This window comes from Bubalus bubalis, chromosome 1, assembly GCF_019923935.1.
Source record: "Bubalus bubalis isolate 160015118507 breed Murrah chromosome 1, NDDB_SH_1, whole genome shotgun sequence".
Taxonomy (NCBI): domain Eukaryota; kingdom Metazoa; phylum Chordata; class Mammalia; order Artiodactyla; family Bovidae; genus Bubalus; species Bubalus bubalis.
This window is the reverse complement of record NC_059157.1, coordinates 49,502,328-49,520,107: the sequence shown is the minus strand read 5'-3', so window position 1 is coordinate 49,520,107 and position 17,780 is coordinate 49,502,328. Positions and strand designations below refer to the sequence as shown.

Sequence of the window (17,780 nt, the reverse complement as noted above, 5' to 3'; positions counted from 1 at the left end):
ATTTTCTGAGGTTTTCCACAGAAGATACTATGGGTACCAGAATTCCACATCTATTCAAACTCTGAAACCACTAAGGCAGACTTTCAGAATGAGAAGAGGACGTGAGAAAAGAACCCGTGGCTGACTCATGTCGGTGTATGGCAAAAACCACCACAATATTGTAAAGTAATTATCCTCCAATTAAAAGAAATAAATCAAAAAAAAAAAAAAAAAGAAGAACCTGACTCTTTCCAAGACATCCTTAGAAGTGGAGCAACAAGATATAATAACCCAAGAAGTCTTAAAAACTAAAGAAAGCATCCTATGCTAAACATGCAGGAACATTAGACACACAAGCTCTTGGCAGAAAGGAGGGGGAACTGCCCTGCACTGGCTGACAAGGTTAAAGCCTCCTCTATGGGACAGCTGGTTGTTCCCCAACACGCCCAACCTCCTTTCCTCTGCAGTAACAGCAACCCCAGTGCTTGGTTGAGTCCATTCCTGCCTCCCTTGCAGCCAGGTTGGACTCATTTCTGGCCTATGCAGTGGAAGCAGAAGAGATTCAGTCAACTTCCAGACTGTACGCTCAGTGCAGAGGGACTCGCCCTCCACTCCTCCATATTTCCACTGGAACTGGACCTGCCGGTGAGCTCTCCTGATCGTTCATATGAAAACAATGCTCTAGGTACAGTTAAGCAGTGAGACAAAAGGAACCCTGGCTTCTAGATGACGTCACAGCAAAGAGTCGCCCCATCACCCTTAGAAGGTCTACCTCTGCTGGGAGGGGGGGGAATTTAAGGCCTGGCCTGCTTGAGGCATTGTCACTATAGGTCTCTGTGACCTGCAACAAGACCTACAGCCCAATTAATATGCTCCCTCCCTGTTTGGCCAGGCATTGAAGCAATAGCAGGCAGCACTAGTAATGCAACCCACCCAAACCCCGCACAGGGATTGACCTGCACATCACTGAACAGAGCTCTAGGCCATGTGTGCCTCTAGGACTGGTTACTCCACACCAGCCATGGATGATAAAATGCAGTATCAGATGGTGTAATGGGTGTACCACACCAGGTAAGCTCAGGCTTCTTTCTCTGGGACCCATCCTTCATGCTTCATAACCTCTCTAACCTCTCCTGCCATACATTCACCTGCTTCACATCCAGCTTCTGTTAAGGATTCTAAGTGGGCTTGAGCAGTGTCTTTTCTTTTAAGACACAGAGCTCACAAATATGTTACAATTTCTACACCATCAAGACATGCAAACGTGGGCAAAAACACACGCACATACTTCTAAAATGTATGCAAAACATTAATGAGCAGCAGCACATCAAAGCATCATGCTTATCAATGAAAAGGCAGTGCATATATATACACATGCATGTATATATGTATACACACACACTCAAATATTCAAAGTGTGACTGCAAAACAGGGACTTTTTCACAAACGTAGATGGCTCAGATATCCCATTAAACACTAGGTTAAATTCTATGAAATTAACAATATTCCATCATTCTTTATGAAAGAAAAAATAAAAAGGCAATTTCATAAGATTCAAACTACTGATTTTTCCCTCCAAAACAGTTACTCTGGGAGGCACATTTTTTGGGACGATTTCAAAAAAATATTTTTTGGAACTCAAGGCACTGAAACTGTCGCCACAACCAGCTGTACATAGGAAAACAAGGCATGAGAGGCTCTAATAGCTTACATGTGAAAAAGAAAAGACTATAAACCATTGATGGGAAAAGGAAATGGGGAGTGACTATCAAGCGACATAAAGTTCCAGCTCAAGAAGATCATTGCGTTCTAGAGATATGCTGTACAACCGTGTGCCTTTGTCAAATACACTGAAACATACACCTAAAAATGTGCTAAGAGGGTAATATGTGTGTGTATGTGTGTGTGTGTAGTGTGTGCATGCACGCTCAGTCATGTCTGACTCTTTGCAACCCTATGGACTATAGCCCACCAGGCTCCACTGTCCATGGGATTCTCCAGGCAAGAATACTGGAGTGGGGTGCCACTTTCTCCTGCAGGGATCAAATCCGTGTCTCCTGTGTCTCCTGTATTGGCAGGAAGATTCTTTACCACTGTGCCACCTGGGAAGCTCAAGAGAGTAAGCCTCACGTTAAGTACTCTTACCATCATAAAACAACAATTTTGAAATTAGCATGAAATAGAAATTCCATGTAATTAAAAACAATCATGTGTAAGGGGTACCACGGAACCCAGGGTTACCCGGCACGGCAGGAAGGATGCTCTCTGTCTCTCTCACCTTTCAAGGACACCCAGTAGTGCTTCCACTTCCTCCGCGTGGCTGACTCCACCTTCTTGTTCTTCTTGTGCACCAGGAAGTTCTTGACGGCCAGGGCGCCGGCCTTGCGCACTGTGCCCTGGGCGGCCGTGAGCAGGATGTCGGACTGGCCCGGGGAGCTCAGGGTGCCGCTGCTCTGCTCGTCGCTGTGCGCGGAGCCCGCCTCCTCCAGGCTCTCGCTGTTCGTGGTGCTCATCTCCAGCTCCCGGCGAAAATTCTCATACACCCCCTGGCGGGCCGCGTCCCCGGTGGAGCTGCTGCCGCTGTCGCTGCCCACAAAGGCACGGCCGGTGGGGGGCGAGTAGCTGGAGTTAGTGGCATTGGATCGCCGGGACAGGAGGTCCGTGTCGGTGGTGGCCCCTTCGATCCCGCTGTCAGCAAACTCGCTACCCTCGCCTGTGTTAACATCCTTGGGAGCCGAAAGGGAGAAGAAAGAAGACATGCATCACACAAAGAAGTAACCCAGGGGCTCCTGTCACTCCAGCCGGGGGCTGTGGAGCTGCTGGCAACCTGCAGCATGTCATGCTCCCCACCTTCCCGGGACTACCCCTCAACCCCCAACTCCCTCAAACCTAACTTGCCTGCTGAGCAGCTCAGGAAAACCATGAAGCCACCCCAGTATGAATATCAACAATTCAGAACATTCAAAACACACACACACACAAAGCAAGAAACATTTCAAAGAACTTATCAATGATCTGACTTAGATAATTAAGTAATGGGCAAATCAGCCATTCAGAGTCCCCTCCACTGCCCTGCTGAACGAACTCAGCACCCTGGCCCTCATCAGCCAGCTTGGCGCTCCAGGAAACTCTGCTGGCTGATTAGGTAGTTTATTCCGGAGTGGGGGGGGGTTCCAAGGGAATAATGACGTCTGTGTAGCTCATACTTAAAAAATAAAACAACAAATAAATAAATAAAAGGCTGAATTAGGAGTCTAATTTATGATCTGATGACTAGAAAGATAACTACCGTACCACCCCACCCACTCACCCAGCAAGAACCCAGAGCCCAGGAGCAGGGGAGAGCCCTCATGCTCCACTCCGCTTTGTTTCTTGAAAACAAGCAGCTTCTCACTCTGCACTTGAGCTGAACAAGTCTGTGGGGCCCACGGCTCCAGTGCAGACTCTCCAATTACCCTGCCCTTTCAAAGCTGGGATGCCAGGAGCCTGAGCAAGCTACTCACTGCCCCGGGGGCCAAGTGACAACTTGCGGCAACTGCCAAGATGTGGGGGGTATCCATCCCTCAGTTAAAAACATTTGGAACTTCCAAAGTGCTGGCCCTGCTCTCAGGCTCGACGGGACACAGACAGGTCTGTTCTTAAATCACAATCTGGATTGCTCTGAAGTGCTAAAGGCATTTCCACAAACAATAATTAAAGAAGGGTAGTCCTCAAGGGAGAATAATGAAAGCAGAATTCAACAGGACAGCTCAACAGTCTCAGGGATAAGAAATGGGACTGGTTTTTCTACAAGGGAAAGGATGGGAACGTGAAACTGACATGCAAGTGATAACGTGGTTTGGAGACTTAACCGTGTTTTAAGCCTTTAGTCTCATAAATAGTTCATTATGGTTTGAAAATGTAAAAAGTTAACAGCATATTCCAATTGCCACATAAATGATTTGAATGCTATGCTTTCAAATCCCTGCTGCCAGGTAACAGGGCAGAATGAACCAAGCCACAAACTATTGGGTTGGCCAAAAAGTTAATTCCGGGTTTTCATACGATGCTACAGAAACACCAGAACGAACTTCTCAGCCAAGCCAATAACGCTGTCCTGCATGAGGCCCAAACAGGTGTTGTGCCCTCATCTCTGCACATCTCACGTGGTCAATTCTAAGCTAAGGCCCTCAGAGTTCACCTTCATCACGAATAGTCAGCAACTAAAAGATGGGCAGAGCCAGACATGAAAACCATCATGGGATGCACAGAAAGACAGATACTGTAGGATTCACTTCTAGGTGGAATGTAAAAACGCCAAACCCATAGAATCAGAGAGTGGGATGGCATTTGACAGACTAGGGGACTAAGGGAAATGCGAGATCCTGGTCAAGGCTACACATTTTCAGTTACAAGAGCAATTACGTTCTGGGGATTTGATATACAGCCAGATGACTCTAGTTAATGATACTGTATTGTATCCTTGAAATCTGCTAGGAAGGTAAACCTATAAGTGTTCTCACCACAAAAAAAGAAAAAAAAAAACAAAAGGAAGGAAGGGAGGGAGGAAGGAAGAGAGGAGTAATTACGTGAGTGATGGACGTGTTAATTAACTTGATTGTGGGGATCATTTCACAATACATACATAACATTAAACTCCGGGAGTTGGTGATGGACAGGGAGGCCTGGCGTGCTGCAGTCCATGGGGTCACAAAGAGTCGGACATGACTGAGTGACTGAACTGAAACCATCACAGTGTACCTCTTCAAAAATACAAAAAAAAAACAAGAAGTACAGTGTGCAAAGCACAGAACCTCGAGAGTGGAGACACTGGCCAAGTACCACCTCGACCAAGCGCTCAAGGTTAACTGAGTGCAGGGTACACGGGAACCCTTTGTACCACGTTTGCAACATTTCCTTGATCTAAAACGGTTCTAAAATTAAAAGTTTATCTAAAAAGAAAGAAGAAACAAGGGGGAGGTGAGATGGGAAGACAGTAAGTAGCAGGAAGTGCTGAAGCAAGTTTCTGAGGACCAGTGGCACTTGCAACGGAGTTTAGGTCCCTGGGATACAGAGGGACTTAAGAGGGTCAAAGAAACCACGGATGCAGCCAGGATGCAGACCCTGTGACTGTCCGTCCTGTCACTTCCCTGCCTGCTGTCCTGCCTGTTACCCACCACCAACAGTCATCAAGGACGCAGACACGGAAGGTATGTGATATATACATTGTGTCACTGAGTGAGCGTGCATAATCAGTCGCTCCAGTCACGTCCAACTCTTTGTGATTCCATTGGAGCCCACCAGGCTCCTCTGCCCATGAGGTTTTTTGGCAAGAATACTGGAGTGTGTTACCATGCCCTCCTCCAGGGGATCTTCCCAACCCAGGGATCCAGTAGGTAAAAAAAAGTCCCCAGTACAAACAGAAGAGCGCTGTTACCAACCCACGTTTCTCCCTGGCAGGAACATTTACCATATGTTCCTTTGGATGATAATAAGTAAAGTCAGTCATCACCGAATATTCAAGATAACCATGGGTGGAGGGAGTCTGCATGAGTCTCCCCAGTATCTGGACTCGTTTTCACATCTCAGTCCTTCTCTGGGAGATGGGACAAAAATCAGCTACAAATTTGCCTCAAAAATGAAAAATGATGAGCTGCTTCTCTGTAAGACAGGGAATGACCAGCTACACAGGGGTAACATCCCTGGGTCATAAGAAAAAGAGTTCAGAACAAAAAAGGAGACATTGATAGCAGGCACGTGAAAATTTCCAGAGCTGGGGAACAGGAAGGAACCTTGCAAAACCATCCCCCAGCCTGGGGATGCTGAGGCTCAGAAAGTCATAGGCCTGGTGGGTGGCAGACATGCCTCCAATGCCCTCTTCCACTCTGACAAGGCGTCCCCATGGCTCAGCTGCAGGCAGCACCTGATAGGGTCCTGTCTCAGCAGTCAACACCATGCCTTCCCCTCTGTCTGCCAACAGTGCCTCTTCTAGGGTTTCCCAACAAAACTGTGTGACTGGGCATCTGCACGCCTTGACTTTCCTTGCAAAGAGCTCAAACTCCAAAGTGACGGGAAGGGGAAGGAGGAGATGAAAGAATCTGAGTGGAACAAGCAGAGAATGGACAGGCATGTCTCTTAACATCCCTTAACATTACTGGGCTTAGTTGCTCAGTTGTGTCTGACTCTTTGTGACCCCATTGTAGCCAGCCAGGCTCCTCTGTCTATGGGATTCTCCAGGCAAGAATACTGGATGGGGTTGCCATTCCCCTCTCCACTTAACATCTACTACATCCCCACAAACCATGAACCCTTACAGAATGCCCTGATGTCCCTATTGGAACTAAGAGTTAAGGACTCGATAGACAGCCCCCTCTTTTTCATACTTAAACAAGTGCTCATGCCAACTCACGCTGCACCTCTGCAATGGCTCAGGCTGTGCATGTTCAACTCTGGGACAGTCACTGAACTGAGCAGTGATTTCTCCCAGTAACAGGCCCACTGGCCCCAGATGAGCTCGCATACTTTGGGAGAGTAACCGCCAGGGAATGCTCCCCATCTGTGACCCAAGGCAGCTCCACCTTGTCTCCACAAGTGGTTAAGCAGGCTCAGCGGTACACATCCCCCTTCTGATATGTGACCCAGCCTGCCCAGAAACAAATGCTGCCTGCCCAGCCCCAGCCTCTATATGACCATGAAGCATGGGATGTTCCCAGATACCCAGAAATCCTTGCTCTAGCACCGTGGGAAATGATGTCCACCCAGCCAGAGGAATTACTCAAGAACTGAGTGGTCAATAGGACTCCACATCCCCTATACCAGCCATCTCCAACTTCAATACAGGAATCATCTACAATGGGGCTGTTTTATCCAGCTTGCTCCTTGGAGGAAAAGCAATGACAAAACTAGACAGCTTATTAAAAAGCAGAGACATCACTTTGCTGACAAAGGCCTATATATTCAAAGCTATGGTTTTTCCAGTAGTCATGTATGGATGTGAGAGTTGGACCATAAAGAAAGCTGAGCACCGAAGAACTGATGCTTTTGAACTGTAGTGTTGGAGAAGACTCCTGAGAGTCCCTTGGACTGCAAGGAGATCCAACCAGTCAATATAAAGGAAATCAACCCTGAATATTTATTGGAAGGACTGATGCTGAAGCTACAGCTCCAATACTTTGGCCACCAGAAGCAAAGAGCCAACTCGTTGGAAAAGACCCTGATGCTGGGAAAGATTGAAGGCAGCAGGAGAAGGGGAGGACAGAGGATGCGATGGTTGGATGGCATCTCTGACTGGATGGACATGAGTTTGAGGAAGTTCAGGGAGATGGTGAAGGACAGGGGAGGCCTGGCCTGCTGCAGTCCATGGGGTTGGACACCACTTAGCGACTGAACAATGAGCAACAAAGTGCCACACAACAGTTAGAAGCCTACAGGTCACAAAAGCTCTAGAAGAAACCAATGTAAGATACACGGATGTAGAGGCTCTAGGTTCACACACTGCAAGATGGCTCTGAGGCTGCATCCCAAACGCCCAACCTCCTCAAATACCAGGTGCATACACTGCCCCATGGTTTCCAGTCGTGCAGAAGACAGCATCACTGCGACGCAAACGATCCCGGTGCATTTTTTCAAAGGGCTCCTCCTCCGACTACCTCCATCTCAAGGACACTTCCTGAGAAACCTGATTCTCCCCACACTCAAAAGTATCTGTGAACCACCCCCACTCTTTTAGTGGTCAACCTCAGGGAAAAGTTCCGTGGGAGCTCAAGAGTCTTTATTCCTAATGCAAGGTATGTTCCTTCTTATCTAGTTAGATGCCTTAGCATATGATCAGCCCTAGAATATCAAACCAAATGTACTCAAATTTAAAGCAAAAGTCAGAGGAGATCAATGGAAATAGTAAGACCCTAGCTAAACAGAGAAGTAACTCTCAGCATGATGCATGATCTGGCCAAAGATTTCCTGCAAATAGCTCAAAATAAACTCCCCGTATTAGAACCACTCCACTGAAGAGGCTTCCAATTATAAATAACATTCATAGACTATAGAGGCTCTTAAGCCCTGCTCTTCCTGGATGAATCCTCCCAAGCCGGATTTTCACTCACCAGCTTCCATTCCACCGGCCGAAATCAACAAATGCACTTTCCCATTGAATGTACAAGTGGCCAGCTGTCGCCCAAAACATTCAACAGTGCAAGTTTTCTTAGTCATTTCAGCCAGGCAACAAAGCTTAAATGAGCTCTGGTACTAAAGCGGAGGCGGTGAGAGGCAAATTCAAAGCCTGTTTGCACGGTCTTGAACACTAGAGGGTCCCCCAGCATGAACATGGGCTAATGACACATTGTGGCAAAGCTCACATCCTTTCCACCAGGGACTCAGAAATACCCCCAAGGAACAGGTTTGCTGTGCTAATGATGTGTGAACACAATTCTGAAGAGGTCATTAGCCACAAAGTTCAAGGGCCCTGGGAGAAGTTTTAACTCGAATGCAATTAGAAACTGTTATGTTGGTCACTTTCTTTAATTTCCCTGATGAATCCAGCTTTGCGTCAATACACCTGTATGGAGATGATAAATGCAGCAGAGAAGAGTTGAAGGGATTTCAGTGATGGGAGGAGATTCTGACCTGTGGTGGTGATGGCGGTTTAGTCGCTAAGTCATGTCTGACTCTTGTGACCCCATGGATTTTAGCCCGCAAAGCTCCTCTCTCCTCTGTCCACAGATTTCCCAGGCAAGAGTACTGGAGTGGTTTGCCATTTCCTTCTCCAGGGGATCATCCCAACCCAGGGATCGAACCCAGGTCTCCTGCATTGGCAGGTAGATTCTTTACTGACCATGTGATCAAGTGATCCCACTCCTTGGCATATATCTGTGGACCTGTGGAAGCCTTGAATTAGAACAATTTCTGACTTGCTAAATTCTAAAATATTCCTCCTGTGGTTTATCATCTTCTTATCCCCCAAATCTGAGTACCTCCACCACCCCCCCCATACATGCATATACGTGCACAATGTCTTTGGTTTCCAACACTGTCTCCATGGTATATCTCAGTACAGCAAATATCGTGTCTAGGCGTGTCATTCTGAACCAAGCCATGCCTCTGTTTCCTCACCTTTATAATGGGAATGGCAATAATATCTATTTTGTAAGACACACTGTAAGATGTGATATAGAGTTAACTCACTTTTCTAGAACCCTGCCCGGCACACAGCCCTTGCACAGGTCGTGTCCGTCTCAGCCCAAGGAGGGAAGTCACTGCCTGACCTCACTTCCTAGCTTCCTGCACTAACACAGAAGAAAGGGTGTTGCTAAGGACTGTGGGAAAAACAAGGCCTTATGGGAAAAAAGACAGGCAGATCAAGCTTGGTGTGAGCCAATGCAATCCCTCTGAATCCTCTTCACATTCATACCACTGCACAATAAACGAAGAAAATGATGCTTTCTATGCTGCAAGTAATTGCTAGGCACTGTTATAATAATCACCTTTCTTGATTTACAGAAATATTGCAGTCTCCATTTTCCATTATTGTAAGATTTTCCCCATCTCTCTATAAACAAATGTCCAGTGCCTTTTTGAGTTCGTGATTCAGAAGTTTGTCAATTTCAGCTCCTGGGCCTCCTACTCTTCACCTCTTTATATGTGTCCTGGCTCCGTCTGAGATATTTCTAAAGACCAGCTCCATTTCCCACTTCTTCCTTTCCCCAGGCAAAGACTCCATGCCCTTTCAAGTTTCCGGCACTCAGTCCCATCCTTGCTAATGATTCCCAACAGGGGTGACTCAAAATTTCTCTCAATTACAACTTACTGCTGCTCACAAGGGACTCAGAAGTTGTCTAATGCTTGAAATGTTGCTCCAGGTAACTTCAGATTGGAGTCAGCACTATGCTGGGGTCAGTGAATCATCTCTCCTTTCATCTGTTTCTCTATGTGTGTGTCTCAGTCCCTATTCTCACCACCCACCCCTCATCTCAGGATATATCCCATCTCCAATCATCAACTCTCTTTTCTAACTACCTTCCTCCCATAAGCCATCCTGTACAGTAAGTCTCCCAGCAAAGGTGGAGGGCTCCTGAGGCTATGCATCAAGGTCCTTCACTGGTGTCCAGCCTTAGCACCAGATCTTTGGAGGCACCCAGCCACCAGTGAAACTGAAGGACTCCTGCAAGTGTTTGCTCCCAGCCCTTCTTGTTTCTAGGAATTCCAGGAATACTGATCCTTCAAGGCTCAGCTGGAAGCCTTCTTTTAATCTCCTTTGATTCCCATGAAACTTCTCAACACCCACCCTACCACCACCCCAGCCACACTGGCCTCTTTGCTCTTTCTCAAAAGTGCAGGGCATGACCCCAGTTTCCAAATCAATGGTCGACTCCCGTCTCCCCTTCCAATCCCTACCCAAGCCTGCCCTTTCTATGGGGCCTGACTTGACCACGTGATCTGGAATTGTCAGCACGTCCACCACTGCCCACTCTTCCCATCTTGCTCTTTTTCCCACAGCATGTCCTGTACTTGTTATGCTAAGTGTTTGCTGCGGACACACCCGCGCTTCACCCCTAAGCTCAGCGATCTTTTCTTAACACCTCCCAAGAGCCAAGAATAGTGCCTGGCATGGCATAGGCACTTTAAAAACAAACAAACAAACAAAAAACTCCACATTGTTGAAAAACTTCACTGCTGTTCGTTGTCTACCCTCCTCTCACAACAAGAAGATCGTTTCTCATGGAAGACACTTGAGTTTGATTTAAAGATCTAGTCATTTGCAGGCTCAGCTCACGCTCAACGCCAGCTGAAGTCACAACTGGAAAGCCTGACTTCGCCGTCTTCCAGAGAAGATCTGGGTTTATGATGTCTTTTATGGAGACAACCAGAGCTCATTTACATGTCTTTTTCTTTCATCTTTTTAAAAGGAGAGAAAGTGAGAAAGACATATTGGGCTGTTTTATGGCCCACACTAGATATTCTGTCAACGGGAGGTTCAAAGCAAATGGGGCCCCAACCACAGAGTGAAAAGCTTGTGGGTGTTCCCTGCCCCGGGCTCCGTGGAGACGCTCCCAGGGCTGCAAGGCAGGCTGGTTGGGAGGCTCCAAGCTCCCATCACAGCGCTTTATCCTTCCCAGTTACACTGAGAAACCAGTAATTAATTACACAGCATTGCAGGACATGATTTATGTTGAGGGACACCGACTCCCCTCTCCTCACGGACTAAATGGAGAATGTGGTTTTCAGAGGTTTGGACCTCCCCAAGCTATATTAGCATAAATGAGCTGCTCTCTGAGTGGGGATCGGGGTTCCTTAAATAATTTCAAGGGGCCCCTAAAGCCCTCCCTTTTCCAACTACCTATTCGAAGCAAGACTTTCCCCAAATAGTCCAACAAAAGAGCATATCACAAGAGAGTGAATGCAGAGAAGACTCCAGTCTCTTCTGACAGGTTAGAAATTGCAGACAGTTGCAAAAATACAAAATGGGACTTCCCCGGTGGTACAGTGGATAAGAATCCACATGCCAGTGCAGGGGACATGGGTTCAATTCCTGGTCTGCAAAGATTCCACGTGCCATGGAGCAACTGAGCTCATGCACTACAACTACCGAGCCCAGGAACTGCAACAAGAAAGGCCAGTGCAATGAATAGCCCACGCACCCAGCAGAGTAGCCCCTGCTTTGCGAGAGAGAGCCTGTGTACAGCGGCAAAGACCAGTGCCGCCAAAATAAATTTAAAGCAAAGAAACAACGCCCTTCTTGTCGATCTTTCTCTTAATTTTAGAATATAAAATTTAACAATTAAAGTTATTTATGTGAACATGTAATGCTTTATTACTGCTATTTTAAGATGAATTAACAAGTATTTTTTACATTTCTGGTTCAATTCCTAATGTGATAAATATTTATAGATATAAACATGAATAGAAACTCCTTGGAGTCTATAATCCTTTTTAAGAGTAGAAAGGAGTCTGAGAACTGCTGATACAAGCCATCTCTTGGCTACCTCCTCCCACTCCTCAAAAGAATATCCTGGCAAAGAAGATGGATATTCATGTTGAAAATGGATGGGCTGTTTTTCAAAATAAATATCTCACTGCTTAACTTATGTGCCAGAAAAAGAAAGATAAAAGAAAAAAGAAGCATCAAAAAGGAGAAGTGAAGGAAGAGGTTGTTTTAAGTGGACTGTATATAAAAATATTTTGTTTCATGAAGAATTAACCCGAGGTTCTTAATCAGAAGCTTCTTGATGGATGCTGGAGGACCCATGGATCCCCTGAAATGATACAAAGCAGGGTGGTCCCTGTGTTTGATCCAAAAGAATCCAATTTTTTCATATGATTCTCAAAGGAATCTGTGACCAAAGGTTAGGAATCTCTTGGAGGCTGATGCCAATTCTCAGCTCAGGAAACATATTATCCTTGAACCATTTAAGCCAAGTATAAAACAAAACCCAAATTTTAAGCACCAACACAGTTTATTATGGGAACTCAAGATCTCTTTCTGACCATGCTGCACCCTCTATCTGGCTGAAATCACCAACCTATTGCCTGTTTATCCAAGCAAGAAAGTTTTAACAGGGATAGAGCCTTCTAAAGCCATCTTTGGCATTTCTCCAAAAAAAGACATACAGATGGGCGAACAGGTATGTGAAAAGATGCTCAACACCACCAATTACTGCTGCTGCTGCTGCTTAGTCGCTTCATTCGTGTTCGACTCTGCGCGACCCCATGGACTGCAGCCTACCAGGCTCCTCCGTCCACGGGATTTTCCAGGCAAGAGTACTGGAGTGGGGTGCCATTGCCTCCTTCGCTACTAATTACTGCTGCTGCTGCTGCTAATTACTAGAGAAATGCAAATCAAAACTTCGATGAGGTATGACCTCACACCAGTCAGAATGGCCATCAGAATGTCTACAAATAAAAAATGCTAGAGAGGGTGTGGAGAAAAGAGAACCCTCCTACACTATTGGTGGGAATGTAAGTTCATGGAAAATAGTATGGAGGTGCCTCAAAAAACTAAAAATAAAGCTACCATATGACCCAGCAGTCCCTCTCCTGGGCATGTATACAGATAAAACTATAATTTGAAAAGGTACACACACCTCTATGTTCAGAGCAGCACTACTCACAATAGCCAAGACACGGAAAGCAACCTACACATCCACGGACAGAGGAATGCACACAGAAAACATCATGCATACACAGTGAAAATAGTGCTCAGCCATGAAAAGGAACGAAATAACGCTACCTGCAGCAACACGGATGGAACTAGAGATTATCAAACTACGTGAAGTAAGAAAGAAGAAGACAAATGCTGTATGATATGCGTGGAGTCCAAAATACGGCACAAATGAACTTATCTATAAAACAGAAATAGACTCATGGACACAGAGAACAGACTTATAGTTGCTGGTGTGGGGGGTGGTAAGGCCGGGAGTGGGAATTTGGAGTTAGCAGTGTAGACTGTCATATATGTGATGGATAAACAAAAGGTCCTACCATATAGCGTAGGGAACTATATTCAACATCCTGTGATAAACCATAATGAAAAGAATTTCAAAAAGAATATATACATATACACACACATAATATATAACTGAATGTGTGTGTGTGTGTGTGTATATATATAACTGAATTACTTTGCTGCACAGTAGCAGAAATTAACTGTAAATCAACTATACTTCAATTAGAAAAATAAAAATGAAGTCATCTTTGGTGATCTCTCTCAGGAACTACTCTTTTGGGCCATGGTAGCAGACAGTGGAGGGCCTCGTGGGCTGCCGTCTCTGGGGTCGCACAGAGTCAGACACGACTGAAGCGACTTAGCAGTAGCAGCAGCAGTAGACTGTTACTTTTTTTCTTTTCAGCCCACCACCCCTCTGGGCTTCCGTACCAGAACTGAGGGTTTGTACGTTAAACTCTGAAGGCACAGGAGCTAAAACCTGTTTGAACATGGGGAGACAGTGCGGTGTCTACTGTCTACTCTGGACGCCACGGGGCAAATTCACACTGAGATGTGACTTCTGCTCCTGCACATTCATGTCACAAATTCTGGGCAAATTGGAAGAGTAGATGGGAGAGAATTCCTGGAAGCCATCACCATACAAGGATGGCTAAAAACAGCCTAACTAGACACAAAATCTATCCCCATATCCAAACTCCACTGGATGTCAGACTGGATGAAGCACAACTTGGAATCAAGTTTGCCAGGAGAAATATCAACAACCTCAGATACGCAGATGACACCACTCTCGTGGCAGAAAGCGAAGAACTAAAGAGCCTCTTGATGAAAGCGAAAGAGGAGAGTGAAAAAGTTGGCTTAAAACTCGACATTCAGAAAACTAATAAGATCATGGTATCCAGTCCCCTCACTTCATGGCAAATAGATGGGGAACAGTGGAAACAGTGACAGACTTTATTTTGCAGGGCTCCAAAATCACTGCAGATGGTAACTGCAACCATGAAATTAAAAGATGCTTGCTTCTTGGAAGAAAAGCTATGACAAACCTAGACAGCATATTAAAAGCAGAGACATTACTTTGCTGACAAAGGTCTGTCTAGTCAAAGCTATGGTGTTTCCAGTAGTCATGTATGGATGTGGAGTTGGACTGTAAAGAAAGCTGAGCGCCAAAGAACTGATGCTTTTGAAATGTGGTGTTAGAGAAGACTCTTGAGAGTCCCTTGGACTTCAAGGAGATCCAACCAGTCCCTCCTAAAGGAAATCAGTCCCTAATATTCATTGGAAGGACTGATGCTGAAGCTGAAATTCCAATACTTTGTCCACCTGATGCAAAGAACTGACTCAACGGAAAAGATCCTGATGCTGGGAAAGACTGAAGGCAGGAGGAGAAGGGGACAAGCAGAGGATGAGATGGTTGGATGGCATCACCGACTTGATGGACATGAGTTTGAGGCTCCAGGAGTTGGTGATGGACAGCGAAGCCTGGCATGCTGCGGTCCATGGAGTCACAAAGAGTCGGACACGCCTGAGCAACTGAACTGAACTGACTGCATGCAAGACATTATGCCAGGAGTTCTACATTCATTCCTGTGTGGAACCCTCAAATTAGCCTCATTCAAGAGGCACTGAGATCCTTCGGGGTTACAGAGCCAACAGGGAACAGGGTTCCAACTTGCAAGCTCAGACGTGCCAGACTTCAGAATCTCTTCTTTGAAGGACAGCAGGCCGCCCCTCCTCTATCCATTAACCATAGGAACACTAAAAGAGTAAAGTTTAGGCCAAGAAACCAAAGAGGCATTAATTAAATCAAGAGGCAATCTAAGTGATGTCACAGCGCTCAATACAAATAAACTCTGTTTTACATAGTCTGGGTAAATCCCCCCAACAAATGAACAGCAGCCTGACTCTCAAGATAGTCTTATGCACACAGCACACACACATATTCACATGTACTGAAGTCAACAAATAGAATTCCTCAGCACTTACTGGGTAGCAGACCCATGAAATGTGCCACTTTCTAAAACCAAAATGTGAACTCCGTGGCCTTCAGATTCATAGCTCAGTAACATGTCCAACTACTACTCAAATACAAAAGCAGGAAGAATGGTTCCAAACTCTGTTTTGATCATTTGCAAATAAAAATATGTTCTTCATGTTTGTTCAGATAAAACATTGTCCCCCAGGCTCAGAGGCCAGGCCCTTGGGCCAAATGCCTGCCAGGAACTCTTTTCTGAGGAGTAAAACTGCTGACAAGACTATTAGAGATTCGACTACATCACCAGGGCAAACAAGGAGACTGTTAATATCTATGATCCGAACTCATGGGAGAGGGCCCCTGGGTCAGAAACTTTCACCAACAAAAGAAAACGAGAAAAGAATTACTTTCAAAGAAGCCTCCACACCCACTGTCTCTTAAAATACACTGTTTGGAACATAGTGGGTTCTCAGAAAATCGCGTTGGATGAACACGCCAAACTTAAGACGAGGAAGCGTGGGTGGGTGGATAGTGTTGTGCATAATTCTGGGGTTTGTTTCAAGTCATTAAAGATCCTCACTCAACACGTAACGTTGAGACCAAAATAAGACTTCCGTTCATTTTATAGGCGCTGCAGAAGGCTTCTATGTATGGAATCCCACTTGGTTCTCCTACTGGCCCCGTCGGAGGCTGGTGTCACTCACCCTGGACAGACAAGGAGCCAGTGATGAGGTGACTCTCCCAAGGTCACTGGCTGATAAGGACTGAGCCAGAAGCAAATGTGCTTCTCAGGATTGCCGGTCCCCTGTACTCTGCACTACATTAAGCTACCAGAGTGCTTTATGAGACAGAGCTCTGAGATGATCTCACTTCCATATATTAACAATTTTAGAAGGCAACAAGCCAAAGCATGGAAGTGGCATGCAACAAGTACACGTGAGAACTTCCCGAGATACCAGCAGCGCCCCTCTCCTGGGGGCAGCCAAGGCTCAAAGGCTCACAGCCCCATCAGTGAGGGGTGGGGGAAGCAGGAGTCCAACTGTCCCCCAGGGTCAGAGACAGAGAGCCAGGATGCCACCCAGCACCCCCTCAAATCTTATATAGAATGGATGCCAACTTAGCATTGTTCCAGGTGAAAGTGACAGAGGTGAGGTTTCTTTTAAAAGAGTCTGATCAATGGAGCCTGGTGGAGCTGCCAAGCCCATCTCTGCGAATCAGGCCTGCAGTGCCAATTTGGTGATGTCTAAAGGACAAACTGTGGTGCCTTTCAGGGGATCCTTTATTAGGACCTCCATCTCACCTGTGTGCTGACTCGTCAAGTTGCCAGTGCAAACAGAGTCCTGCCCGGGGCAGGCAGAGGGGCCACAGCAGGGTCATTTCTATCATTACAATCATGCTTCAGAAAAGACACAGGTCAGGACTTCCCCGTGGGTGGTCCAGTGCTAAAGTATCCGCCTGCCAATGCAGGGGACACGGGTTCGATCCCTAGTCCGCCAGGAAGACCCCACATGCCTTGGAGCTACTAAAGCCCAGGTGTCACAACTACTGAAGCCTCCCCTCGCTGCAGCTAGAGAAAGCCTGCACACAGCAACAAAGACCCAGCACACTCAAAATCAATTAATTAATTAAAGATGCTTTATAAAAAGAAAAGAGGTCAAAATTCAAGGAGGGCATCTGAATGCAATATCCACGCTCACCTTCTCACACCTCAGAATCAGCCTTTTTTATCATTTTGTTTCCAAAACACAAAGTTTGATACAAACACCAAACTACCTGCAGTCCTCAACTCATAGAACACCATTCAGGATACTGAAAATCACAAGTAATAGACTGTCCCTTACTGGTGGCTTCTAAAGTACCAAGCACTAGCCTTTACCCTCCATTTTCTCAAAAATCTTATTACTCTGCCCATTTGACAGATTAAGAAATTAAGCCTTCAAGAGACTTAAAAAAACTGTACCCAAAGTTACTCAGGTAAAAAGAGCATGGACACCAGCCAAACTTGTCCTTCAACAAATGAAGAGCCGGCGGGGGGTGCGGGGGGGCTGTTTGGGGAGTGTGAAGTGTTGGTGGAATATTATTCAGCCTGAAAAAGGAAGGAAATTCTGACACCTGCTACAACGTGTGAACCCTGAGGATATCAACCTAAGTGAAATATGGGAAACTGAAGTTGCTCAGTTGTATCCGACTCTTTGCAACCCCATGGACTGTAGCCCACCGCGCTCCTAAATCTGTGGGATTTTCCAGGCAAAAGTACTGGAGTGGGCTGCCATACCCTTCTCCAGGGGATCTTCCCAACGCAAGGATCGAACCCCGGTCTCCGCATTGCAGGCAGATGCTTTACCATCTGAGCCACCAGGGAAGCCCGTGAAATAAGCCTGTCACAAAAAGACAAATACTGTATGATTCACT

The 17,780-nt window shown here is 46.1% G+C and overlaps 1 protein-coding gene across 5 annotated transcripts in view; it reads right to left on the bottom strand.

Moving 5' to 3' along the window:
- TIAM1 (TIAM Rac1 associated GEF 1) overlaps window positions 1-17,780 on the bottom strand; it is a 459,371-nt gene that overhangs the window by 137,170 nt on the left and 304,421 nt on the right. For all 5 annotated transcript variants that reach the window (XM_006053559.4, XM_044939649.2, XM_044939642.2 and 2 more), the window contains one exon: window positions 2,258-2,705. In XM_006053559.4, the coding sequence (XP_006053621.4) occupies window positions 2,258-2,705 (448 nt within the window). The remainder of the gene's footprint in view (window positions 1-2,257; window positions 2,706-17,780) is intronic.